This window comes from Emydura macquarii, unplaced genomic scaffold, assembly GCF_026122565.2.
Source record: "Emydura macquarii macquarii isolate MOO-44397 ecotype Brisbane River unplaced genomic scaffold, CSIRO-AGI_Emac_v2 contig_2768, whole genome shotgun sequence".
NCBI classification, from domain to species: Eukaryota; Metazoa; Chordata; order Testudines; family Chelidae; genus Emydura; species Emydura macquarii.
In genome coordinates, this window is record NW_027132905.1 from 47,015,714 (window position 1) to 47,043,672 (window position 27,959).

General features: G+C 50.0%; 3 protein-coding genes across 3 annotated transcripts; all 3 read right to left on the reverse strand.

Annotated features, from left to right (window-relative positions):
* Positions 1-4,590: 4,590 nt before the first annotated feature.
* LOC137165924 (natriuretic peptides A-like) lies at positions 4,591-9,675 on the reverse strand. The gene is made up of 3 exons (XM_067567444.1): positions 9,461-9,675; positions 7,138-7,423; positions 4,591-4,869 (listed from the first exon to the last, which is right to left on the reverse strand). Exons 1-3 carry the CDS (start codon positions 9,578-9,580, stop codon positions 4,853-4,855), a joined length of 423 nt encoding a protein of 140 aa, XP_067423545.1. The 5' UTR covers positions 9,581-9,675; the 3' UTR covers positions 4,591-4,852.
* A 4,104-nt stretch (positions 9,676-13,779) lies between these two features.
* LOC137165551 (natriuretic peptides A-like) lies at positions 13,780-15,224 on the reverse strand. The gene is made up of 3 exons (XM_067566831.1): positions 15,029-15,224; positions 14,525-14,810; positions 13,780-14,198 (listed from the first exon to the last, which is right to left on the reverse strand). Exons 1-3 carry the CDS (start codon positions 15,140-15,142, stop codon positions 14,170-14,172), a joined length of 429 nt encoding a protein of 142 aa, XP_067422932.1. The 5' UTR covers positions 15,143-15,224; the 3' UTR covers positions 13,780-14,169.
* Positions 15,225-20,891: 5,667 nt separating this feature from the next.
* Positions 20,892-23,214, reverse strand: LOC137165553 (C-type natriuretic peptide 1-like). Its single transcript, XM_067566832.1, has 3 exons — positions 23,069-23,214; positions 21,732-22,049; positions 20,892-21,262 (listed from the first exon to the last, which is right to left on the reverse strand). Exons 1-2 carry the CDS (start codon positions 23,159-23,161, stop codon positions 21,744-21,746), a joined length of 399 nt encoding a protein of 132 aa, XP_067422933.1. The 5' UTR covers positions 23,162-23,214; the 3' UTR covers positions 20,892-21,262; positions 21,732-21,743.
* Between the last annotated feature and the right edge of the window lie 4,745 nt (positions 23,215-27,959).

The following is a 27,959-nucleotide window of genomic DNA, read 5'->3' on the forward strand; positions in this document are numbered from 1 at the left end:
TATTGCCTTAGCTGGGGTTGTTATTACCTTCCTTACCCTGGAGCGCCTCCCGTGAAGTCGGTCTGGTGCGTGGTGCTCGTTTCTCACAGCTCCCTCCTGTCTCGCTGCAGATGGGTGTGGGTGGATAGGATAGGGCTGTTTATTAAAAGCGCCCCGCTAAAAGAAAGGCCAAGCAGGTCTTGCATGTCATGTTTCCCACTGAAGGCCTGTTCTTGCAGACTGCCCAGTCAGTCGAATGGGAGCAGGACCTAAAAACAAGGCATTCCTGCCAAGGGGTGAGGACATGACTTGCCAATGGAGCTAGAGTTCTTGTGTATCGTGAAAAGTGCCTGGCGATCGCACCAGAGGATGAAGTCCCCAGGGCAGATGCAGCAGCTGAGCCAGCACCCTCCATGCTGTCCCTCCTAAACAAACCAGGAGCAACCACGCTAGGGATGAAAGTGGAGTTTACTCACCCATCTATGCGTGTCATCTCCACTGCGATTGCTAACAAGAGAGATGGGAGGCCAGGCCGGCTCGCTGAGGAATCGGGAAGGGAGTACAAACCCATTTCATAGAATATAATGTGTCCGGGCGGGGGAGTTCTCCCCCAAGCTCTGCCCACAAACCAAACTCCACCCACTAGTGACACCACCCACAGTAGTTTGTGCAGTTCCTCATAACGCAGCTGCCCCTCTTCTGTGGGGAGTGCTTTCAGCAGCAGCAAAGTGGCCCAGGTGACATTTGAATTATCCTCATCATCATGAGGATGCAAAGTTAATGCTCCATTGAGACCAATAGGGGGCAGTTCAGAGCTGTCACCCAGGCTGGCAGCAGACTCAGGCAGATGTCACTGTTTCAGCTGCACTCAGTTCACAATCTGAAGGTTTTAAAATGATACCTCAGGTTCTGGATCACAAGATGGCAATCCCCCTCTCACCCCCCCCCCCAAAAAAACCCCCTGACTGTTCTGCCACTGTGAGCCAGACCAATTCGACCCTAGCAGAAAAGCATTAAAAGCTTGCATTTAAAAACAAATACTCATCTGTGATACAAACTGACCAGAGTGATGGGAGTTAGGCACCCAAATACCTTTGAGGATCTGGGACCAGGTGACTCATCATTCTGTTTGCATGAACAAGTTATTTTCTTATAAGCGTCTTCTTTAACTGATGTGCCCAGAACAAAATGGCCACCTAGTTCTTAAACTACATTTCCCAGAACACCAGTGGCTTAGGGTCAGGGGTCACACACTCCTTTCCAGCTATAAAAGCTCCAGCCTGTGTGTCTAATTCTATTACAGGGTGTTTCTGCTACCAAGACAATAGTGAGGGAATGAAGCACCGGTGCACCAGCTGTCCCTGCTCATCCCATGGTACAATCACTCACGTAATCAGCTTTATCAACACAGCAAGGTACCTTCTTGACAATTAACGTAGGGTTTGGGTGGCCTCAGGTAACTGGTCTCTTAGTTACTCTTCCCAGCAATAATGCCTTTGGTGCTCAAAGCATCTCAATGTGCATGGATGTAAGTCTCTCTCTTTCCCCAATGTATTCTCTGTCTTGGACGCGAGCTTGTACTGGGGCCCCATCGACACAAAAGGAAAAATTTGCTGGCCAATAAGCAGAGGGTAGAACAAGATATCCCTTCTCCTTACACCTGTACATGTGCTGGCAGTGAGCTGAGTTCTCTGTCCCATGATTCTCAACCTCTCGGATCCAGGCAGTGTTTGGATTCCATTATTCTTTCAACCTGAAAACATCACCGAGGCCTGGTTTACACTTCTGTTAGGTTACCTTTGTTAGGCGTTCAGGGGCATAGCTATGCTAACTGAACCCCAGCTGTAGACATGGCTAGGGCTGTTGACCTAGCTATGGCTGCTCAGAGAGGTGGATTAACCTACAGCAAAGGAAAAATGCCTTCTGTCACTGTAGGATGCATCTATACTACAGTACCATAGCTGTGCTGCCGTAGTGCCTGGCGTGTAGACAGGGCCGTAGTTAGGTCAGGAGAGGCTCCTGTGCTTTGCAACCGGCTGGTAGTTGTGCTAGTCGTTTTTGTGATGTCTTGATCAATTAGGGAATGAACTGAGACTAACAGCGGGCTGCATGCAAGCCATTGGCTGGATCGTGTGCTTACAGCTTCTGTTACTGCTGCCCTGTGCGGGATTTGAACTACTGGCCGAGAGGTAGCAGCAAAGCTCTGCAGCCCATTTTAAAAGCCCTGAGTCACCCCATCCTCTGTTACCACTGAGTATTTATGGCAGCAGGATTGTCGGTGCTCCATCCCGAGGGTCACTGAAACAGTGGCACAAGGATTAGGTGCAGTTGGATGAGGTCTCAGACCCTGACACGACCCTCATCAGGAGTAAGAAACACACAGGTGAGAGCGATCCAGTGACCATGGGCACCGGAGAGCTGGTACTGCCTCCTCTGTGTACATAGAGGAACGTCCACATCCGCTAAGGGTGTGTCTACACAGCAGCCAGGAGTGTGCTCCCCAACACAGGGAGACAGACGCACTTGCTCAGCTCAAGTTAGCACACTAACAATAGCAGCGTGGCGGCGGCAGCCTGGGTGGCGGCTCGGGCTAGCCACCTGGGCACAAACCCAGCTGACTCCTAAAGTACACACAGGGCTGGCTAGCCCGAGCTGCTGCCCAGACCACAGCTATTTTTAGTGGGTAGACAGACACTGTGCATAGCTCCCCTGTAGACAAACCCAAAGGAGGTAAATTGTGGAACCGCCTCCTGTTTAATAGACAGGAAATGAATTCCCTAGCTTACGGCTGTTCAGTTCAGAGCTACTGCGTAGTAACTGCCCAGACCAGTCGCAGACACTTGTATGGACAAAGAACCTGCTTTGATACTGCTGCATTGTGTTGTTGTGTCTCTGCTGTGCATGGCCTTGTGTTGGGAGTAAAGTTATCAATGTGGATTGTCGGCGGGAAGAAACTGCTCTTTTGAACACCCAAATCACATTGCTCTAGGGTTGTTGTTGAACTGGGGCAATATGCCACTGCGCAGTATGTTACTGATCTTCCCCCTGGTATGAGTCACTAGACCAAATGCAGCCGGGAGGTAAGTGGGTGCAAGTCCCAGGGCAGTCTTTGTGCCAATGAAGCAGTAATATAAAGGGTGTCAGTTATACATCAGGGGACAATCAGTCAGAAACTTGGTGTAGGTGGCAGTGTCAATGAGAATCGACCTTTCTTTAGGAAAACAACTCAAAAGTACTATCGCAAAACTTGGTTAAAAGCAATAGTATTCAATTAAGGTTCCCTGCTTGCTGATTTAAATCGTGGTAAGATCAGCTATTTAAACTGCATTGATTTAAATCAATCCACTCTGCTGTTACAGAATATAAGTGGGGGGTTAGTTGGGGTTTGTCCTGCTTTGAGCAGGAGGTTGGACTAGATGACCTCCTGAGGTCCCTTCTAACCCTCATCTTCTATGATTCTATAACTTCTACTGATCTGCCATGCTGACGGTGTGTGGAACTCACATGCTGAGAAGGGGTTGGAGGAGTGCAGCAGGAAAAGCTGCTAGCAAGAGGGCATGAGACAAAGCAAACCCATTCACATCCTTTCATTTATGGTTGTCTCCCATGGGCCACCTTTCATCTCAGTGTGAGCAAGTGTAATTCCCAGGCAGTTTGAGTTTCCCCATCATAGCTCTGTCACCCTCAGTGGGGTTACTCCCGTTTTCCACTAGCGTGTTTCAGATCATGCTTAGACCTGCTGGGCCAAATTCATTTCAGCACTGGCGCGGAAACAGATGCCTTGCTGCTCTGTTAGCCAGAGCTGTCCCCAGGATGTGTTGTGAGTAAAAGATGCTGGGGGCAAAATTTTCAGAAATTGGTGCCTAATGTTAGGTGCCCAAATAAGTAGCCTGATTTCCAAAAATTCACGGAGCCTGTTGCTTCTGTAGTCCTCTATGTAAACTACCGGGGACTGGGTGCTTTAGAAAATCAGGCTACTTATTTAGCCTAGGGGCTTGGTTTAGGTGTCTAAACATGGGCTTACGAGCCTAATTTTAGATAGCTCTATTTTTCGAAATCTTGGCCTGGGCCTGATGCAGATCATGGGTGCAAATCAGAAGTTAAATCCACTGAAGTCAGCAATGACATGCGTGTCAATGAAATCAGGATCAAGCCCACAGCGTGCAGGTGGCAGTGATTGGGGCGGGGGTGGGGGGGGCTCATCCACTGAAGCTGGCAAATGTTAAACAGAAACTGCTGAAGAATCATGGTAATCAAATCAGCGGAGTTCAGAAATCCCCCCCCGTGAATCCTGGAAACTCGGCTGTAGAATCCCAGAACGCCAAGGAGTCCCGCCTCACACTGTGTATTAATGCCACAAATGCCTCACTTAGGCTGTGAATCTAAAAGCAGCTGATAATGGATTTCTCCCTCGGTTCTTAGAGCTTAATTTGGTCTGGGCTGTTAAATTCTCCACCCTCTACCACCCCGAAGTATTTTACAAAGTGATTCCTAGTAATAAAAAATCTCTGCTCCATCTCTCCCAAGCACATTGCTTTGGAATCTCTAAACCATGAGATCCTGCCTTGCTGATAGCCATGCACCTAATAAAATGTAGACATTTGAATTCAGGAAAGTACATGGATTTTTTTAATGCAACAGACAGGAAAAAAAATTCAACATAAAAGACTAATGTGTTAGTTTTATTTAAACATGATATTTTTTTTTTTGGTGCTAAAGTAAGAAATGTTCTTATAAAACATCAAATAAATAAATAAATAAATTAAAAATAAATAGGAATAACTTTTCCAGGAAAGAGTTTAGAAAGCACATGTAAAGCATCCTGGGAGAAATCAGCACTGTAACACATTCTTCAGAGCACTGAAGAGTCACCTTAATTCTTCCTGGAGCCTGCAAGAAAGTCATGAAATAAGAGTTATGGCAGGGAAATGGGTAGACCTAGAATTTGCTCTGTCTTTCAGTATTTGCCATCCTCATCCTAGGGCTGGGTTTTGAAAATCAAATCCCTGAGCTACGTCCTTTATTAAAACACAGAAGGTGGTTTTGTTGGGTGATCTTTGGCAAGCCATTTTGCCTTGCTGTACCTCACTTTTCCCATGGGAATAGAATGAGACTTTGCGCTCCATTGTAAAGCACATTGAGATCTATGGATGAAAACCACTAGATAAGAGCTGAGCAGTATTGTTAAATCCTGGGTTAATATAAGTTATCTGGGAAAAGGGAGGTGTAAAGAAAGATACCTCTCTATGTGATGGTGTCAGAAATCATTACCAGGGATGCTTTTAAAGGACAATGTCAGCTTAAAAATTAAAACTAGGCTTGGAAAGATTAGATTTTTATCCGTAAATGTCAGTAGATGTCAGTTGCATCGTGTGTACACAAACAAACAAAAACTACTGGCATGGATTAATAATCGAAATTTACAGCTAGGCAAAGTAAGATGCCGCTTGAGAACTTACTAGCATTTGATCTAAAGATATTTACTGGATGTGTTTTGACATGTGATGTTGACAGCTTGCGTTCCTGAGTGTTAGAAAGCTTTTCCTTTTGAATCTCAATGTCTGCTGTCATAAATAATTATCTGCCCCCTCCCCCTGCTAATTTCCTGCAACTGTGAACATTTCGAGGATAAAAATGGTTAAAAATAAACATTATCATCACTTGAAATTCTAAAAAAACAAAACATCAAATTCTGCCGAGCCTAATTATAATAAAATAAACTTTCAAAAGTCTACTAAAAACCACCTTCGATTATTAAAATTAGGGCTAACCTAAGATGGGGTTAATCAGCATAGCGCTGTTGCATCAGTGGAGCCAATTTATACCAACTGAGGATCTGGCTCTGAAAACTGTAAAAATCTTAGGCCGTGTCCACACCAGGGGAACTTCGTCCATATAGCATACAGGTATTCCTGTACCAGTAAAATGTTTGTAGTCTGATGAAACTACAGCAGCAAAGCTGTGCTTTTACATGCCTAATTTATTCCAAACCCTTCCCCCCCCTTCATCCTGAGCAAAACAAACTATACCCATAAAAGTGCAGCTTTGCTGAGAACTGCATCTATACCAGGGGCACCACTTGGTTGGGGACAAATTACACCTCTCACCCGGAGCGACACAGCCATGCCAGCAGAAGTCTCTAATTTGGACGCAGCCTAAATTGCTTCTCACCATCTCTGGGTTTGTAATTCCCTCAGATGGGTCAATGAAAACACAGGCGTTAGTCTCATTTTCTCAGGTTCTCGTGCCCTAGCCTAATGCTGCAATGAATGCCTGCAATCCCCATTGGTAGGGGTGGGGAAATGGTTAAATCCAAATCACGCAACTCTTTATACTGAGATTCTTCTACACAAATGTCATTAGAACATGTTGATTTTAAACGCTTTCCTGGTTTTAAACAAAAGCCCAAAACTAATTTACATCACTGCTTTAAAAGCAAGCCGTCTTTGGTAGCAGCAGCTTCTCTCTCTCCAGGTTTTTATGCTGTGCCTATCATTGTGGTATCCAGGCACCAGGCCATGTCCCCAGGCTATTAATACCGTATTTAAATACATGTATATAGTGGCACTGATTTGCATGGTGATTTGAAAAGCTTGGATCCTGCACATGGCCTCTTTTGCCCATGCAGCGCCCTGTGGGCTTCCACAGTCATCCAGCTGAATGGATCCAGTGGCAGGATTGGAGCTATAGACAAGAAGGTCCCTGCTGCATACAGCTGACCGTCTCAATCAGGTGGGATAAACGCTGGACAAGACACAGGCTGCCTGTTCAGGAGGAGGAGGGTGAGGTGGGTTTCAAGGATGGATTTGAAGAAGGGAGCCTGTTCTAGACATAGGGGTAGAGGGCCAAAGGCCCAAAGATGAGAGCAGGGAAAGGATAGGAAGCGAGGATAAGGCAAAAGGAGAGATGTGCAATGAGCAGGAAGCAGAGTAGTGAGAATGAGAGCGGAGGACAGGGTGGTTTGACGGGACAGGGATGTCCATTGGTTGTCTCATACTTGGGCCATAAGCTCCTTACAGAGATCATCTTTTTGTTCTGGGTTTGTACAGCGCCTGGCACAATGGGGTGCTGGTTCGTGGCTAGGGCTCCTAGGAGCTAGGGTAACCCAAATAAATAAAAATAATACATTTGTAATGAGATGGGTTAGGAGGAACTCACCGTTGCAGCCCATGCCACTCAGAGAGCCGATCCTGTCAATTCTCCTTCCAAAGCAGCCGGAGTCTCTCATCATCTTGGGAGTTTGCAGCCCCCTCAGTCGCTTGAGGAAGGGGTCCCTATAGGACAGAGGGGTGCTGGGGGCTAGCCTGGGCTCAGGCTGCTGGTCATTGCTCTCGTCAAAGAGTTCTGGGGGAATCTCTTGCTGAGCTTCAGGCTCCTGCAGATCAGAGTTGGACTCCAGGGCTTCCATCAGCGAGACCTTGTCCTCCAGCCGCTCCAAGAGAGCCTGCAAGAGAAGGGCACAGACTGAAACCTCCATTCCTGTGGATTTCCCCCTTCCCCTTCCACCCACTCAGTCTTTGCCTCACCACTGAAAATAGCTGTCATCCCGTAGCCACTGTTGGCCTGTAGGATCACCTCTGTCCTCTTTGTCCATCCCAAACCCTGCCGTCTCGTTACTCTGCCGATGAGTGAGCAAGGAATGGAGCTAGATTCAAGTGACCTGAAATTGGCTAAGGGCAGATCTACACAGCGGCTGGGAGGGGGCTTCCCAGCCTGGATAGACTGATGAGCCAGCTCTGTTCCGGCTAGTGTGCTAAAAATAGTCGTCTGGCAGTGGCGCCCCGGGTGGGATCTCAGGCTAGCTGACAGAGTTCATGGCCTGAGGTTGGGTGGCTTGCCGAGTCCCCCCCCCCCCCCCCCATGCTGCCACAGCCATGCTGCTATTTTTAGCATCCTGGCTGACGCAAAGCTAGCTCCTGTCTGTCTACCCCCACTGAGAAGCACCTCCCAGTTGCTGTGTAGACATACCCTAAGGTAGAAGTGGCGCTTGTTGGGAAAGCAGAGACAGGGTCTGCATCATCTACTGAGGTGGACATCTGGCTACCCCCACAATGGTTCACCGCCTCTGTGTCCTTTTGGGCCCACCTCTGCTCCAGGTTCTTAGCTAGCAGCAGTAACCTGCAGAGCTTTTCTGTAGCTGGCCAAAAAGCTGCCAGCTCTCCATTCTTTTGCACACCTCAGAAGGGGCCGCGCGCCTCTGTCACCTCCAGGCTGCTGCATTAGGTTTTACGGAGAGAAACTCTTGATCTCCCTCAGAAGCTGCGCTTGGTGTCAAAGTGTGGCTACCCCTGATGGTAGGGTGCACGTACGTAGAAAGCCTGCACTCAAGTCTTTGCGTTGGCTTCCTGATCACGTCTGGGTGAAATTCAAGGTGATGATTTTTAAAGCCCGGAATAAGGTGGAGCCAGGTCTCACTTTCAAGGCAGCTGAGATCAGCTCAGAGCCTCTTGCTGTTAGTTCCTAGGGATTAATTCCCTGCAGTGAGCAGATACCTTCTGGCGCCTGCTGCCTGTGGGACTCGCTCCTCTTGGCAGTTTGTGGGAGCCAGAACCTAGCTACGAAGCTCCATGCAAAATGTAGCAGTGTTTGGATTCATTTTTGCCTGTTTTATTCCGGGAGATGGGGGGGGGGGGGTGTGGAGCGGGGCTTTTCTAACAGTTTTAGGGAGTTTCTGTTCTTTAAGGGTGTGGTTCTGCGTGGGGCTGCTCACGCTGGTCCCAGTCCAGCAAAGCATTTAAGCACATGCTTAACTTTAAGCAAATGTATAATCCTATTGAAGTCACTGGGGTCCTTCTTCCTGCACGGCTGAATCTGATCATTAACTGCTATGACAAAGGATGCTATGACCACAGGTGCATCATAATTTCCCAGCTCTGGGGGCTTTTCTGAGTGAGGCCAGCTATGTGATCAAACAATTCATTTTTTAAAAGGAATGTATCTTCTAAAAGTTCCCGCCCACCGACGCCAATCCCCCTCTCATCTCCTGCCCACACAAATCCCGGTTCTTTCCTCCTGTTGCCCAAATGTGAATGCACACACTCTCTTCTGCTTCAGTGCACCGGCAGCTTAGTGAGAGAAATCTCATCTCAGAAACATCTGTTGTCTCCTTGCTACACCGATCCCCTTATAATTCCCTCAAGAGGAATGTCACTAAGTCCTATTAGAGCCTTAGAGAACAAAGGTTTCTGTATTGAAGAGGCAGATGTTCCCCGGTCTCGGGACCCTCTTCATCCCTGCGACCACCAAGGATCATCAGATGAACCTACTAGCTGGAAGTATCGGTCCCTCAAGGGTTCTGGCTTCCCTGAGCCAAAGTGGGAACCCCATCTTCATGAGGTTTGGAGCTGGCTGTGCAAACCCTATTAAGTTGGCTGGGTCGCCCTGTCCCCTGTGAGGCATTGCTAGCTGACGGCTGCACTAGAGAGGTGGTGGCACCACAGAATCCTAGGAAGTCTAACAACCCAAAACAAAGAGTCCTCACCTCCATGTTGGCCAGTTCTTTGGCAGGGCTGAGGCCATAGACGGGGTTGGTTCTGCTGGACTGGACCTGGAGCAGCAGCAGCAGCAGGAACCCACAGGAAAATGAACTTCTAGTGTCCATCTCTCTGGATTGGTTTGGACTATGGGAAAGTTCAGTCTTCTTCTGAGATGTCCCTTCAGGTCTCTCTCTCTCTTCCTTGTCCTGTTTTCTCCCTCTCCTGGCTGGTCTTTTATACCATTTGGGTGTGATCCCTGCTTCCTAGGTTATCTGTGGATTTATCTGGGGCACATTCCAGTCCCATGGCAGGCATGCAGCTCTGTCAGGAGAAGATTCCCTTTATTAGCTGTCATGAGGAGGCAGCTGCTGCTGCTAGGAATGTATGTCACAAGTCAGTGATTTCATGTCACTCTCCCCCTCTTGATACCAGGCGCTGAGATTACATAGTCCAGTTCGAAATTCTTAGCAATTTTGTTAGGAGAGACTCCCGTGGTCAGATTCATGGAGATGGGGAAAACAACCCTGAAACTGCTCTTAATTAGGAGCTTTCATGAGGGGAATCACTTGGTATAGGGAAAGAAAAAGGGCCCAGGCTTTTGAGAGATCTCCTGCAAGTAAATTTAAAGGATTGGACAGACTCCCCTTCTATATATGGAATATGTACAGCTGCTGCATACCATGGAGTGTACTGAGAATCCCAGACCTGGGGCTTGTCTCTTCTCAGTGGCTTTAGGGGGGAATCTCACTATTAGGTTTTTCTTTGTGTTTATTTGCACAATACCTACCACAAAGGGGCCCCAATCCCTCCCTCTCTCTCCCCACACACTGCAAAACAAATGCAATCTTTAGGCTGATTTTTCAGAGGTGCTGAGTATCTTCAGTGACAACTGTGGGTACTTGGCACAATTTGGAAATTAGGCAACTCTCTTAGCTATGTAGACACACATGGGTTTTGTATCATATATAAAGGCCATATTCTGAGGTCAAAGTGTATCTTGCCTAAGCATGAACTGCAGGGTCTGGCCCTAAAATGAATTCGGCTAAAGCATGATAAGCAATCATAGGTCTTCTCTGGGAGCCAGATTCTTATGCCATTGTGCTGAATAGCACCTCATGACACAAGTAGTCACACTGACGTCTGTGTGACTGCTATGGTGACAGGTGCTGCTCAGTATGAGTGAGGGCATCAGACTCGGGCCTTAAGAAAAGTGTGGGGTGTGCACAAAAGCCTGCACATGGTATAAAACATATTAGGCTTTGTCTTAGAGAGCTGAAGTGTTCAATATTAGTTAAAAGCCAGAATGCTTCACTATGATTGTTAAATTAGACACCTTAGGGAAATACGGCTCTGTCGTGAATTCGCCCTTCCGCCTTGTACGTATAACACAAGAGCCCATAAAAATGACTCCATTTAGAGATTTGCCGAGGAGATCTAAGCTACAAAACGTAACGTTCTCTTTGAATCTTACTGACTGGGTTCTTGTGGAACAGACAAAGATGAAGCAGACGAGGGGATTCTTGAGGGAGCTGCATTTCCCAGCCTCATCCAAAATGAATTTGTCCCTTTAATATGATGAAACGCTCAGTTATTGAAAAGAATCTCCCGACATATTATGTATATATTTGAGCATGATGTAAATATTTATACTGTTTGTGTTGGTGAGTGCACTGTATTTGTAGACACACACACACACAATCTGTGTATGTGTAGTAGATTAGAGATATTGATTATATATAAAAAGAACTTTATGAAGCCCTCAAAGCCAGGCCCTCAAGTTAAGAAAGGCCAGAATTAAGGGTAACTGTACAACTTTAATTCAGCCCCTTGTGCATGTGCTTTATGACACAGTCTTTAATTACGCCATCAGCCATCACTTGCTATTTCCCCCACAAAACCTCTCCCTCACTCTGGGCACAGGATGAAGGGTGCTCACTTAATGAGAAGCTATGCAATGGTTTGTTTCCTCTCATTGTTTGGTGTGTGGTCCCAGGCCTTATTTGCTGCACACAATTCAAACCCTGCCCTGAAGAACCCTTGCGTGCTTTTCTATGACACTCATCGCTATCCTATCTGAGTGCACCATAAATGTTAATGCGTTTATTTTCACAGCACCCGTGTGAGTTGAAGGGTTTATTACTATCTATTATTATTCCTGGTTAACAGCTGGGGGAGCTGAGGCAGAGAGATGTTAAAGTCACAAGTAATTTTAGGTGTCCAGTCTGAGATGACTAGGGCCTGATTCTCTTTATTTAATGGAGCATTATATGGCACCTCATCTGTTCAAAGCACAGCTCTCCCTGTCTTCAGCAGTGCTGGGCAGCTGACCCCAGGGTCACAAAGGGCAGCCAGAAAATGAGAAACACAGTTAGCAACCACATGTGAAAAGTGTGGGTGTGTTGTTGTTTTTAAATGACTTGCCCAGCATGGCATAGAGAATCAGTGGCAGAGGCAGGGACAGAATCTAGTTCTCCAGGGCAGCATACAGCTACCTTCTCCAGGACACACTCCTCCTCTTCCTGTGACCCCCCCCCCCTTTCAGGATGCCCCGTCCAACTTGGGCAGCAAATGAAACCCTTCGGAGGGCTTGACTTGGCAGCTTTATTCATGCTCTTGGAAGGTAGTTGGGTTCTGTGTGTGCAACAGAGAGAGGGTGGAGGGTGCGCCTCTGGCTGAGTGTAAACGAGAATTCCTGACTGTAGCATAGCTAGTGAATGTACAGAGCCGTATTCTGCCTTCCCTCCCTCCCTGCTGGCCCAGCTGAAGCTAATGGGGTGTAAGAGAGAGCAGGGCTTGGCCCATCCTTCTGCATGCAGTTAGACTTTTCTTTTATTCCGTGTGGGACAAATCCTAACGTCAAGATTTGGCCCCCTGTAGCTAGGCCGTGGCATCCCGCCAGGCTTGGGGGTCCCTGGAAAGGCTCCCTGGATTCGGAAGCAGCTGATCCGTGGGAAGGTTTCCCCTCCTGGATCGCTTTGCTGGGAACATTGCGGGGCTGATCCCCGATGCACTGCTTGCTCCCCGGCGGACGCAGGCTTGTTTCGGGCCTGTCTGGGGGGCTCCTCATTTCACATCCGTTGTCCCCGGCTGCACACGCACCGCTGGCCGGGGGGGTGGCGTTTGCAACCCGGGAGTGGGGCTGACTCCGGGTCTCGCCCCAGCGGCGGGATCTTCTGGAGGGGGGCAGGCTGTGAACCCCCGGGCCGGAGGGTGTGATGGTGTTGCCAGGACGGCGATTCGCCAGGGGCCGGGTCCCGGCTGAAGGTCACTGGAGTGTGAGTTCATGGGCCAACCCCCCGGCTCTTCCAAGGGACAGCTGCATTTCGGTCTTTAGTCTCGCATCCGTCGCCGTCCCAGGCCCTCCTCCGCCTGGATTTCCAGCCCTGGAAACCCGGGGGAGAATAAGAAGGGAACAAAGGGCCAAGAGCGCAGGCGTAGGAGACCGCTAGGAAAGCTGAACCCAATGTACAGCGCCGTGCAGACAAGGCGGGGCGCACGGCACAAGACCCAGCCTGCCCCAGCGCCCTGCAGCGGGCCTCACTGCTTCGATGCTTCGTCTGCTGTGCTGGGCTCGGGGAAGGGGCGTCTCTGTCCATCCCCGACCGGGGTCCCTCTTCTCCCTCCAGGCCCGGGCTGGGGAAGAGGACAGGCTCCCCCGGGGCGAATGCGCCCCTCTGCCTGCGGAGACGCCCGGCGCCCTTCGGGGCTGAATTCCCCGGCGGCGGGTGGGACAGGCAAACGGGGCGGTTCAGGAGCTCAGCCGCGCTCCCATCCCAGCCGGGGATCGGGGCCCAGCTTCTTCTTTCTAGCCCAGGGCCGCTAAAGCAGCCGGCGGGAGCCCCGGGGAGCCACGCCGGGGGAAGGCGGGGGGGTCCCAGGGCGCGCACCGCGCAGGGTGGCAGCTGTCCAAGGTGCTGAACCAGGGGCGCCGACGCTTGGTCTGTGCTCCGAGGAGACTGGTCTCTCTCACGGGTCGGGTCCTTCCCTGCCCTAGCTACAGCCGGCGGGGAAAGGCGGCCCGCGGTTCCTCATCCCCCCCCGGCTGCTGAGGCTTATGCAGAAAGCGCTGGGCACGGCTGGGCGGCCCCGGGAGCGGGGCCCGGCGGGTGCTGCACCCGGCTCCGCCGGCCCTGGCAGCAGCGGGGCTGAGCGAGCATTTCAACCCGGAGAACGCCCCGGGAACCGGCTCTGCTCCGCCCTGCGGGGTAATCCAGTGGGGCTCCCCCCCCCACCCCAGTGAGAGAGAGGGGAGAGTTTTCCCCTCTCAAAAGACCCACTGGTGTCAATCCGGAGTAACCCCTGGGCGAGCCACTCCGGATTGACATCAGTGGGAAAGGAGAGCAGAGGCCGGCCCGCGGCGAGTCCAAAGGGAAGGGCAGCGTCGCTTCCTCCGAGCAGCACCGCCCGGTTGGGCGAGGGACGCAGGGACGCTTGGCTGGGCTAAGGACCGGGTCGCAGCTCCGCGCCGGGGGCCCGGTGAGGAAGGACACGCGGGATGGATCCAAACCCTTTATTGAGAGGCGCCCGCCATCGGCTGCGGGGCCGGATTTCAGCCCTTCTGGTCCCCGCTAAACGTGCACGACCCGGAGCCACCCGCCGGGCAGCCTCTCTTCGCGCGGGCCAGGGCTGTCCCGCTCCGGGCTTCCAGCCGCGTTCCCAGGCCACGCAAAAGGGGAGTCAAGACTGCGGGAGCGGCCGGGGGGTAGCGCCGGGTTCAGCTTCTCCATCGCCTCTGCCAGGAACCTGCAGCGAAGGGGGGGAGAGGCACCGCGGTCAGGACCCGCGTTCAGACTCTCAGCCTCTCCCCTAGGCTGGGCTCGGGTTTTTATTCTTGCCCCCCCAAGGGCCGGACAGCTGCCTGCCTGCCCCCGCCCCTCCCCTGCTCTGGGGAGCTGCCCTCGACCCGACAGGAGCGAAGGCCTGGCCCCCGGGGCGGGGGATGGAGCAGGACCCGGCAGAGCATCGGGGCAGCGGGGGCCCGGCAGCGAGCGCCCGCGTCGCATCCTAAGCGTGGAAGAACCCCGGGTCCCAGCGGCTGGGGGCAGGCGAAGGCTCTAGCGGAGACGTACGGGCTTGGGCGAGGCTGCACCCGAGTCCCGTCTGAGAGCCGATCCTGTCGATGCGGGTCCCGAAGCAGCCGGAGAAATGCCTCATCCTCCGCAGGGAAGCGAAGAGGTTCCTCCACTGGCTCCCCGCCTCGCCCGGAGGGACAGGGTGCCCGGGAGAGGGGCTGCTCTGCGGCTCAGCGAGCTCCCAGGCGGGGTCGTCTTCTTCACCCCCGTAGTCAAGGTGCTCCGGTTCCCGCAGCTCCCCTGCCTCCCTCGGCGTTTTCTCCATCAGCAGCTCCACCAGGTCCTGCAAGGAGAGAGGAGAAGAGCGTGATCCGCTCCCGTGGGATGGAGCGGGGCCCCTTGGCGCGTCCCTGGCCCCTTGGGGGGTGTATGTTCCTCATTCCGGCCCGCTCCTCCCTCCGGCCGGGAAATCACGCTGCACAGACGGGATCCCCGCTGGGCTCTGCTCAGCCACAGCTCCGAGGTGCCTAGCGCTAAATAAAGGGCCTGCCTCGCCCTCACCTGCAGGGTCCGGAGCTCCTGGCTGGTGTATGTCCTGCTCAGCGGGTGCCCGCCTGCTGGCCCCTGCAGGAGAAGAAGCAGAGAGGCCCAAAAGCCCAGGGCTGCGCCTTTCATCCTGTCTGACTCTTGCTCTGCCTGCAGACCTGTGCTCCTGGGTGCGGGGTTGAACGGCTGCTCGGGCTTCCTTTATAGCCCCCCCACCCACCCCTTCACCTCCTTGCTGCTTCCTGCCAGACCCCGGCAGGAGAGCTCGGAAGTCTGGCCCTGGGCTCTGATAAGGAAACTGGTTCCAGCCAGTGGCACTCGAGGTTACCTTTTCGGAAAGGGTGTACCCCCTTTATGGAGCAGCAAGCGTAATCTCTGCAGAGGGCTCGAGCAGTTCCCCTCCAGCAAAGCAAAGCAGCCCTGGGTGACCAAAGCATTTCAGATGCCTCCTTCCTGTTCCCCTCTCTAGGAGCAAGGAATTAAATTCCAGCATGGTCTGCCACGTTCCTTTCAATCACCATCGGCTGGGATCCCTTCCGTGGGAAATGATCCATGGCTCATCCCCTGTGAAGGGAAATCACCCCCACCCCTCTTGCAGCCTCCAGTATCTGGGGGGAGAGGCAGGGGTGCAGAGAGGGTGTCTGCTCCCCCCTGACAGCAGTTCACCCTGGCAGCCTCTGTCGCTTTCTTCATTTTATAGATCAAATTCAAATCTCAAGTCAGGCAAGTGTTAGGATTAAAAAATACCCGTCAGGGAAATCTCACTGCCAAGGTGTCTCACACCCTATGCCACTGACCAGGGCGTGGGAGTCAACAGACTCTGCCATGCTACACTCTGGTACGGGGGTTATTTAGTCTGCCACCAGGAGTGCCAGCCAGTGGTGGCATTAGTTACCGGCATAAACTACTCTTTCCGCTGGACGTACTATGCTGTCCTGTCTGACCACGTGCAAGAGCATCGCCGTCTTTCTGTGGGCAGGGGCGCTCCCTGTTACGTGCCACCCCTGGATGTCTGTGTGACAGTCTTTCCATTGCACTATTTCAAGACACGGCAGCCTTGTCTGCACTGGGAATTTGCCCTGATCTCAGCCACAGGTGACCAGCAACTGGGGTCACTTCCTTAACATCAACCCCAAGTGTAGACAAGGAAAGCAACGATTTACACCCATGGAGTTTACTTCTGCTTGAAACTGGGATAAACTGCACTGGTACAAATCACAGCTTTCCTTGTTTACACTTGGGGTTGGCATTAAGGGAACCAACCCAGTTGCTGGTCATCTGTGGCTCAGATCAGGGCAAATTCCTTGGTTGCATTTCCCTTTTCTATGCATTTTTCTTAGCACCAGAAAGCATGGAGTTAGATGCACTGTGGGAATTGATTGAGCCCTAGGTTTTGCTAGGAAACACTTTCTTTTTCTTCCTCCACACTAAAATGCTGCTTTTCCCAAGACTCCGGAGGATGGTGCAAGCCTCCCAATTGCATTGTATGCAAGCCAGTTAATCTAAGTTTAAGACACACTAGAATTTCATGGGGCTATGCTTGCTGTCAAGTACCAGCCCTGCCAGTTTCTCATTGTGTTGTAAAGCAGTTCGGTATTCAGCAGTGACTCTCGACAAACTAGACATCGTATCTGAGGTGATGAGTGCTGGCCGATTGCCACTCACTCGGCATGTCTTGTCCTACTGCCTGTAAATGATGGGTCATTGCATTCCCCCCTTTCCTCCCCCCCCCCCCCCCACACACACACACACATTCCAGTGTGAGAGATTCCTAAGGAAAGATCATCCTTCCTGGAAAACCCCACTGTCACGCTCAGAGGAAGAGGTCACCTTCTTAATCATTAGTTTTAGACTCTCCAGAAAACAAGTACTTGTATCATTGAATTGGTTACTGTGATGGACGGCCTTGCCTTTCTGCAAAGTCCTCTGAGTTTTGTCTTAGGGCTTTGCTGCTATTTCTTATTTGCCTCAGCCAAAATAATCCATCTACAAATGACCAAGCGTAAAAGGATGCGATTTCACTGGTGCTGGGGCAAATCCCCATCCTCTGAAGCACCAGGGATGGCGGTGGGACGTTGGACTGGGAGGAGCCAGGCTCTGAGGTGGTCCCGAGAAAGCTGTAATACTTTGGTCTAATTTCCGTTGCTGGATTTAATATGGGGATGCTGGGGGGTGCTCGTGGCCTGTGATATACAGAAGATCAGACTGGATGATCCAATGATCCCTTCTGGCCTCAAACCCTGACTCTAAATCCTGAGGGCCTAGCTCAGTTTTTGCTTAGTCTTTCTGCCAATAAACAAAACAGAGGCAGGGCCTCCCCAGCGGGAAAGGCACTGGGCCAGGCCATCAGGAATCCTCATTTCTGTTTCTGGCTCTGCCGGGTGACTTTGGAAATGTCACTTCCCCTTTTCCCCCTTCAATCCTTCCTGTCTTGTCTATTTAACCTGCAATCTCTTGCTGTTTGTGCAGTGTCCAGTAGATTGTGTCCTCATCACTGCTGGGGCTTTTAGATTCCATGGTAAATAATACATCTCCCAGAGCCTGATCCAAAGCCCACTGAAGTCAATGGGAGTCTTTTCTGGGGCCATATTTTGGGAAGCACCTTTTATGATCTAGTCCTCGGAAAGCAGCCAGGTTGAGCAAGATGATGTCACTGATGCTTTCGAGGTCAGAGATCTCTGTACTCCATTCCTAGCATTCTACAGTATGAGTTTTTCATCTTTAAAAAGAAGGAAAAAAGGCACTTTTGGTCTTCTCAGTTACTTTCATACCCTCAGCATGTAAATTCATGCTCTGTTGCTTTGTTTAGTCTGCTCCAGGCAGATTGAAACAACAATGCTGCTAGAGCAATGAGCTTTTTCTCATTTATCTTACTAGGCGGCTAACTTGAAAGGCTAGCTGTGACCATTTAAATACTAATTGTAATAAGCAAATTACCTAAAGTGCAAAAACATCCTGCTTGAGTCCTTGGGATTTAATGAGAGAACCTTTGATGTGATGTAAATTGTTCCCACTGACATTTGGAAAAATAGCATTTTAAAATGATGACCCAAAATGCCCAGGTGATCGGTTTAGCTGGATACACAGCATCCTCTGTAGAATCAGAGTTCTTGTCTTTTCCTACTATCCAATCTAAAGCTCCCTTGCTGCAAATTATGCCAATTATTACTTGTCCTACTCTTGGCAGGCATGGCAAACAAACGGTCACCATATCCTTTTACATATTTGAAAACTGTTATGTTCCCCCTCAGCCTTCTCTTCTCTCTTCTCCTACACTACAGTTATTACTGTATTCAGTCCCTCTGGAGTTTCAGTGCAAATCTTCTCCGAAACCAAGCTGACATTCACCATGCTGAGATTACACTGATTTTTGACCACTGTAATCAGACCGTGAGCTTCCTTTTCTCGTGATGTCACAATGGATGGGAGTGGGAGCATATCACTCTACAAAACCCTTTTTACCTAAACCTAAATCTGGGATCTAAACAAATGTGCCGGATTCCTTTAACCGCTACCCGGTTTGATCCTTCATTTGACTGTCAAGAGTCACTTCAAGGTGAAATGCTCCATTTTGCGCCTTTGTGTGGATGAAAAGCAACACTGTATATAACAGTCATGGTGCATGGATTATTTCATAATTAGGAAACTCAGATGTGCCTAAGGAAATGATTAGAACATCTTTCCCAAGCAAGAGACAGTTTTGTTCATTCTTCCTAATACAGCTGATTAATTTTCAGAAAGAAAAACAAAGCTGGCTTCTTAAATAGAATAAACGGTGAACACACAAGACCTAATGAAGCTTGACGGATAGAGACCTTCAGGAATTGCTGTTAGATTTCCTACTCCTGGGCTGTGAGATTGTCACTTCGTTGGCTGCATGAGATCCACTAGTCTGGTGTATGTTTTTGCTTTTCAGAGAAAATAGTGTTGGGGTTTTTTTTGGGAGGATGTTGTTTTGTTTTGTTTTCTCCCTAGAAATGCAAAGAATCATGACCTTGAAAGAGCAGGGGATAAAAGGGAAATGAAAGAGGAAGCCATCAGAAAATAAACTGATGGTGACTTCTAAATGTTAAAAGGGTTTATAAAGGATAAAGTGGAACCACAAATAAAAAAGGAAAGGGCAACTCCATTCGAAAGTAAGTCTGTGCTTCCTGGCCCCCTCCCGAGAGGGTTCTGACGGTTTCCATAGAACTGTGATCCTGGATTTGCAGAGCACCCCTTGGAGTGCGGTTGCAGAGTCCACGCAGAGGCGTTCTTGGAAACGTACAGGGAGAGGATCTGAACTTGCTTTACCCCAATTTCCGACAGGGGTAACGCTGCTGAACGGCCTGTGTCTCGGATGTGCACTGGTGTAAGTCCGTCGGGTTTCACAGCAGCTCCAAAGAAGTCAGCAAAGGATCCCCTCGCCGCTCAATGGCTAAGGGCAGGGCCAGAAACTACAGGTCTGTCTAACCTGCAGTTACATGGTGTGCAGCTCAGGTAGACACAGCTGGTCATGGCTGAGCTGGCTTTGATCCAGGCAGCCGGGTACTGAGCAGTGAAGCCTCAAGCTGCAGCAGCCTGGACTGGATGCCCGAGTAATTACCCGGGGTTCTATGCAGGCTTGTACAGCCCGTGCTGGAGCCCTGTTGTTGCAGCTTCACTGCTCTGTGACCCAGGCTCGCTTGATTAAAGCTAGTTCAGGTGTGTCTACATGAGCCCCGCTCTGATGTGCAGACATACCCGTTCAGCTGCAGCTATTTGACAGGGGCAGGATCCCTGTCTACAGGGCTGATTTTTCAGAACAGCTGCACGCTCACAGCTTCCATTGGCTTCAGCTGGAGTTGTTGTTGCTCAATTGTTGGCGAATTTGCTGTGTGTGTGTTCGTGCACCCCTGTCGTGTGTTCTTCCCAGGAATCCTTTGGGGAGCAAGCCGACAGGCAGGGGGTTTGCTCAGGAGAGTGCTTCTTACATGAATTACTGTGGGATGTTCCTGGAAAGTACATTTCAAATATCGCGAGAATGTTCTCTGGACACCTGATTTTTAAGAATGCAGATCCTGGAATCGGGGAAGGGAAGCAATACAATGCAGCTGACATGGCCCAGTCTAACCAGCCTGGGTTCTGCACTGCGAGTCTGCAGAGCAACACTGGCAGTGAGCAATCTGTGCCTAATTAGGTGACCCCTGTACAGACTGGGGAATGATCACATGAGCCATCCCAGGGACCTCCCTGGCTCACCAGCATCAGGGCGCACCTAGTCCTTGGCGCGTAGCTCATGGACTGAGCTGTGTTTGCACATGCCATCTGTCAAGTAGCAATGAACAAGTCTGAGGCCCAGGAAAACAGGGCTGGGTGGGGTGAATAAACTGTTTACTGCGAAGTGCCTGCCCAGGTCTATTTTGGATATAACCTTCAACTAGTTTGCGTCCCAAGCAATCAGGATGAGCTTCCCGTCAAGGAGGACAAGGTTTTTCTAGGCAGGACTGAGCCTTAGACATGCAAAACTCCTCCGGGACTCTGTGACGCTGAGCAAAAAAGGTGAATGCTTCCTTAGAAAAGGCATGCACAGGGGCCTCATGTCAGTATAACTTGCTCATAAGGAGTATGTCTCATCCGTTTCTAGTGCTGGCCCACATAGAGGATAATATCCTACTACTGTTGCCAGCTAATGGAGTTTCCCCTTTATCTCAAGTGATAGAGGCACATGCCCTGGTACTACAGGGCCAGGGTTCAACTCCTCATGAGGGCTGTGTATCAGCCAGGCTGTGTTCTGTTGGCTTTTCTTGCCTTATCTTTCTTCAAACAACCTCTCAGAACATGCACGGTTAACCCATTAACCAGCCGTCACATGAATTTGAATAGAGCACATTTATTTGATCAAATGTAAATCGGGGCATCACTTTTTGTCCTTAGGAATGACGCATTAGGAAGAAAATCAGAGTGGAGGTTTGAAACAAATTCACCCAATTATGAGAACCACTGTATTTTTGACACCCCTGGTACAACGAGCGCTACTCTTGGACGGTATTTTCGTACACCGGGCACATGAACGAGGCAAATGAAACAGATCAAAGCTTTTATAAGTTAACACGGTGATACAAACAATGTAGCAATGGCCAGTTTCTTAGTGGTCAAGTATATTGGGGGGTGGCACGCGAGGAACTCATTCAGTACAGTGTCTACAAGGGAGTTGGTGGAGCTGGTGCAGTTAGAGCTGAACATCTCATTGAAAGGCAACGGGTCCTCTGGGTCCTGAAAACCTTAGTCCTGCCAAGGAAATAAAAGGAATAAATAACAGAAAATAGGTCAGCAAAGTTTTGCTAACAGAAACTCATGGACTTCACTATTCTAGGGCCCGGTTCTGTTTGTTTACCCTGCTCAGAGGGATTTCTCTGGATTTACACCAGTGTTACTGGGGATCTGGCGAAAGCCTCTCTCAGCTGGCTTCTGAGACGGGACACAACCGCACACAGCTGATTTGGAGAAGGCAGGTGAAGTGTGAGTAAAGCGTCGGGCGGGTAAGGTTAATAAGACAAATGTGCAGGTGGTACCAGGGACATCTGTGGAGCTGCAGCAGGGTGAAGTTAGTCCCTGGTGCTTGAGGGGAGGAGGGATGGAAAGTAGTGAATGTACCTTTCTTTCAATTTGAACTTTAAACCTTTTCCTCCTCTATGTAAGTGCGCGCGCGCACACACACAGACAGACAGACGAGTGTCTCGCTCCACTTCTCTCTTACCATAGCCAACAGTTAGCATCCCAGTCCGCTCAAGGATCCAATTCTGTCCAGCTTGACGCCAAAACAGCCCCTGGACAGGCCCTTTTTGCTCCTGCCTCTGTATCTCCTGGATGAGCCCAGGAGATCACTGAAGAGCCTCTGGAAAGTATTGTCACTGATGGGGCTCCCCTCGGGCTGGTCCCTGGAGTTTCGGGCCCATTGGAGCTCGGAGTCCTGTTGGTCGAAGGCACCTATTGGGATCATGTCTTCTCGGTCCTGGTCCATCTCCTCTGAGGCCAGGGAATGCTCCAGATCCTCATCTAACAATCTGGATAGGCTCTGAAAGACAGGAAGGAGAGTTCGGGGACTCCTTTGATTATTGTCATGTAAACCTACATTGATGCTAATCTGGAATGAACCAACTCGAAAGAAAAAATGTGCTAAAATGTTACGAAGTAATTATGATGGTCTCAGTTCTTCACCGTTCTCCTAGCAACTCTGCTTTCGGTTCTCAGATGCATTAGGGCGACAGGCTGCTGCTATGATCTTAGTTTGGCACAGACAAGAAAATGGAGGGATTGTAAAAGGAGTGCTGGGCACCTGGTGTCTGGGATGCTTATTGGGAACAAAAATGCAGAGGCCTGGGAGAACTGAAGGAATCGTGAGTGAATGATGGAGATGGTGGAATGGCTGGAGAGAGTCTAGACAGAGGCTGGAAGGGTCAGTGCTTCTCAGGAGCTGGCTGGATCCATGGAATATAGGAAAGTTGGACTGACAGTGAGATCGTTAGAAGAGACTCTTTCTACCAGGGATACTTAAAATGCTTTTTATTAACAGCTTAGGGTGCCTTCTCGCTCTCTCTCTCTCCTGGGTTCTCTACAGTTCTGCCGAGAGAAAATTCCTCTCCTTGTTAAGATCATGTAGCCAAAAACAGACACTTCGGCTAGAGAAAGAGGCAGATTAGAGACTCGAGGGATGAGGTTGCCGGTGCCCAGGGCTACAGATGGCAGGACCGCCATACTCTGGGTAAGAAAATGCAGCTTCCTTTTCTCTGCAGTTTAATAACTTCCCCCAATCCCAGATTGACTCTACATTTTGCAGCCTCCCTCCCACCCCTGGGGAAAAAAGCCAACACTTGACCTCCAGTCATCTAAAGTCAATAGAGAGAGAAGTCAGGGAAAGAATAGCTTTGGTTTTGCTCAGTTAAGTAACCCACGCCTGCCAGTTTCATGACCGAAGTGTCCTGAGCTCTTTAGCATCTTCCGGCAGCCAGGGTGAGCTAAGAAGAGCCATAATTAATTCTAAGTTCCCAGGAATCGTCAGCCACACAGTGCTGAAATGAGCAGCTGCTCTCTTACCTGTAAACTGGAAATGGGTTTGGCTCGTGCCTGGTCTTGGCTGAGGAGAAGCAGCAGCAGAAATCCACAGCAGAAAAGAAGTTTCAGGTTCATCTTTATGTTGTGTTGTCTCCCCCAGCGAGGGGGTGTCTCGGACTCCTTTTCCCCTCAATTCTCTCCACTTGCAATGTCATTCTGTGTCTCTGGCTACCGGTCTTTATACCTTCCCCTAATCCCTCCCAGGTCCACCTCTGAGCTCCTGCCACAGCAAGGATTGGTTTAAGAAGTTCTGATCTGCTTCCATTAGCCCTAGGGGAGGAGGGAATTTCACTCTCTTTTCGGCTGGTAATAAAAAGAGCATTTTGCGCTCTTTGAGCAGCGACAGCACCCTGTCCTGGGTCTGCAGACTGCTCTTCCGATGCCACCTGTATGTCACTTCACTTAGCTCAGTGTTGCCTGAGTGGATCGTTAAACCTTACTCGTGCTTTTCTGTGCCTCTGTAGAAAAATAATCAAGAGAGAAAGATGGAAAGAGACAAGATCTACAATGCACTCCCCCATACACACAGGCGCACGCACACACAGCTACTCTATCATTGCAGAAGAACAAATCCTGGGAGATCTGGGGGTCTCATAAACATGTATGCTATAGAAGAGTTTATTATTTTATTATTACATTAATCCCCTAGGAGAGGAAAGAAAGGTGGGGTTTGGAGAGTGAAAGGGAATTCCAAGTCCTGCAAATATGACCAGTTGTACCAGAAAACTGCATTTGTTGACATTTATATTTTAATTGTTTGGGTGACAAGGAGTGAATTTAGAATCTGATTTAAATGCCGAGAGAATTCCCTAGTGTCTGGTGCATAAAGAATGAAGAAATTCCTCTTACTCACTGAATGTTTAGACTGGATCCAGCTTGAGAATTGTTTTCCTGTGTGTCTTTTTAAACATACTTTCCCCACTGAGAGTGTTACATTTAAATCTGGGACATGCCTGAATCAAACCCAGTTCCAACCCCCCCATCCCTTCTTCTACACCCATGCACATTTTGTGGGGGTTAAAAAGGGCAACCCAAGCTCCAGATGTGGCAGTTGCATGTGGCTTCCTCTCTTTCTAATGGACTTAATCAAAAACCCAGATCCAAATATCCCCATGCTTGAGGGGCATCTGAAATCATCTTAACACCGGGAGCATCTTCTCTTGCCTTTTCCTGCCAGTCTCCGTCTCCTTTCTCTCTGCCCATCCACTAGGGCATAAGTGCCGCACAGGGTCACGAGCAGGATTGGGCCTTTTCAGTGCCCAGCCCTCTCTCTGGGGCTTTGCTCCAATGTTGGGCTCTGCCTGACTCCAGGTCTCCCTCTGGTTCCCTGGGAGCGCAGGCAGAAGTGGTAGCTGTGTCCCAGGAGCAGCATATCTTGGTCTATGAGGAACTCTCCCCTACAGCAGGAAATAGTGGCCATGCCATGGCTGCCCTGACGGAGGGGTGTGAAAGCTGGACGATGTCTTGGCACTCAGCTTTGGGTAGCTGTGGGGGCCAGACGCTGTCTGGCCTGGCTTTTGGCTTAAGTCCAGTGAGTTAAGATGGTTGTGGATTTGCCGCCTGTTTCCCAGCACCCTCGTGCTCGCTGGGGGGCGAGCTCCCTTTGCTACGTGGCTCTGTGCATGTCTCTTCCCGAGGCCAGGCCACGTCCCAAGGCAAGTGAGAGCTTTGTCTGCATGAGGACTGCCTAAATCCTTGGGTTGTGGCCCACAGTGACTCCCTCTGCCACGTACTGGAGCAAGATCCAAGCCCTTGCAGGCTGCGGCAGAGAAACCCACCAGTGGCGGGGCATGGGCTCTCTGGGTCCCTGAGGCATCCTGTGACCCGCAGGAGCAGTGTTTGCCCCTCCTCCCCCATGCAAGGGGTGTGGCCCTTCAGACAGATGTCAGGAGAGCAGCAGGGATCAGGGGATGGCTGTTGACATCCCAGCCACTCCATTATACCCTGGCACCCACTGATGGCATAGCCAATGCTATGGCTTCCCCACCCATATGTGTCCCCACACCCCACTGATGCTCAAGGGAATGGGAGCCTCACAGGCATAAAGGTTTATAGATTAGCCATTGTCTCCATGTTAATCCCACGAGTTCATCCTGAGACTATGCAACATCATAATCCGTAAGGAGACCGCTCCTATGGTGGTTCCCCTTATTGGGAGTGTTTCTATTTAATGGGAAGGGCTGTCACTTTATTTACATGAATTTCTCCGTGCAGAGCTCTGACATCGGTCTAGGGGGATAGCTATGGAGATGGTGTGAAGCCATGGAGTCTCCATCTAGACTTTGAAGATGGATTGGATTCGTTGTTACAGGTTGGGGAAGGGGAGTCTATCTCTACTGTAGAGGACACATGGCAGATGCTCGGATACCATGGTGCTGTGAGGGTACTTTGATAAATGACCACAAGCCCAGGCCAGTCCCATTTTCTGGAATGTTTTCTGCCTACTTTCAACCCCCAAAGTAACCATTTTATCCGATCTGAGAGAGAACAGCAATTTAATCAGCCACTTCCCCACTCTTGGGAGCTGAAATCTGGGCCCACTGAATGCAATATGAATTTCCCTGAGAGAGGAATAATACATCTTTGTCTCACACAAAGATCTATTCCCCACATGTTGTGCAGAGTGTGTTTGGGCCATTAAGCTGAAGTCTTGTGGAGAAAATGGAAATGATGAGCCATCTGGCTTTTTAGTAGTCATAATTTCATCAAGGTTGAGATTCGCATTGGTGCCGGATGTTTGAAAGGAATTTCTCTGTGTATATGTGTGTGTGAGAGAATGTATTCAGTGCTTTCACCATTTATTCCTTGATGAGATCAATTTAAAACACAATAGTTAAAGGTCTCTCTGGATATGGGCATTCTAAGGAGATGGGTTAGCCGCATTCCCTTATGACAGACTGGGAAGATGGATGTTATTAGATCTCTGGGCTGTTGTTTTGTTGACACAGCCACATTTAATCTGAGCCCTATTGAGACGGGAAATCATTAAAGCCACAGCATTTGCACTGGCAAACTCTGGCACATGAACATTTTCGCTTCTGGAGGATTTGGGGTTGGATCTGAGCACCTTCAATAAACAAATATATAAAGATTGACAATCAGGTGTCATTTTGCCTGCTGATAACCTGGTTCTCATTTGCCCGGGAGGGGGGTGGGGAAAGACCGGTCCTATATCTGTATATGGCTATAGGAGATCATGATGTCTAATTCCCATCAAAATAACTGATTGTCCTGTGTTTGCGAGTCACGCTTCAGGTTTGAACCCTTAGCGGCATTCGGAGTTCTACAGGGGATCAGGCGTAGTTTGCTGTTCTCCCCTCTCGCTTAGGTGGGGAAGGCGTTGTTCTATTAGCTTTCCATCCCTTTTCACTAGCACTAGTGTAATATACACAACAAGCTGGGAGCCGGGTGGGGATGCAGAAAGAAAAGATCAGCACTTCCCGTTTATCTCCCATCTCCTCCTTACACCTTTCTGTTGGCTGCCTTCCCTGCCCCAGCCAGGCATTCCCCTTCATCGTGTCAGCTACACCATCTCACACAGACTTCCTGCAATGCAACTGACACTGCAATTTACCATTACCTCTGACTTCCCTCTCTAGTGTCTAATCCTGGAGTGGGTGCCGGTGAAGCAGAGGGCCTGTGGAACAGCAGGACTTTGATACATGCTGGATCTGGCTAAAGACCAGCGGTAACTCAACCCAGGAGCTGTCCTATCCAACGGGAGTTTTGATAACTCTTGCCAGAGGAGGGAGCATTTTATAGTTGGGGGAGGATATTTGGCAGCTTGGGGCCATGGAGACAAAAGCTGTTTCTGTTGTGACTTTGGACCCTCGAGTGGGCAGCTGTGTCTGTCTCCTACAGCAATAGGGGTCATATAAGTATCTGAGCATCTCAGTCTTTCAGCATCCTCATCCGACCACCCCTGTGAGGTGGAAGTACTGCCTCACCATTGGACCATGCTTCCGCTCCCGGAGAGATCGGAGGACAGCCACCAAAGAGGTCTGGGATGCTCTGGGCTTCCTGGGAAAGGATCAGGCACTACAGGAATTGGAGGCAACCTTTGAGTCAGAAAGGAAGCTCTGGGTCCTCGAAGCCACAGCCCTCTCGGTATTTGGAAGGACACGAAAACGCGAGATGTATAGGACTGACTTAGCGCTGCTAGATTGGCAGGAGACTTTCAGCATAACTTCACCATTGGCTCTAAAGTGCACGTGCTCTGCGTTTCATAGAACACAGAGCAAATAGAGAGACTGGTGGGGACCAGGACATGGTCTGTCAGGCCTAGTGGGCCATCGCAGGAGTCAGGAAACAGAGCTGAGGATCAGAACCAGAGTCAGAGCCAAATGCCAGGGCTGAGGGTCAGAGCCAGGGTCAGAGAACAGGAGCAGGAACACAGCAGGAAGCGGGGACAAGTCAGATCAGCAGCGTGTAAGTCAAGTGAGAAGGCAGGATCTGAGGTAGCAGTCAGGACCACACCTAGTTGCACAGGTGTTTTGTTCTTCTACTGCTTTCTGGCTTAAACAGTGCAGCCAGACCAATTTGGTGGAGCCAGGCACTTCTCCAGTCATCCCTCGGGAGTGGGGGAGCAGTGCCTCTGGCAGGGCTAGGTTCCATTAGCCATTCAGCCCACCAGCTGTGAGTGGTGGCTGGGCAATGAGTTACTTGTAGACCTGGGTTCAAGACCTCTGGATCCTTTCAGAGAGGGCAGTCTGGCTCCCACCAGGCAGCATCTGTGCCCAGATCACACCAGATGCTGTAGAGCTAAATCATTAGAAGGAGAAGCCGTTTGGTAAATATCTCCTATTTCTCATACATTGTCCACTCCAAATTTCCTCTGCTGGGTCTTGATTAGCATTGGAAATCTGTGGTTTAA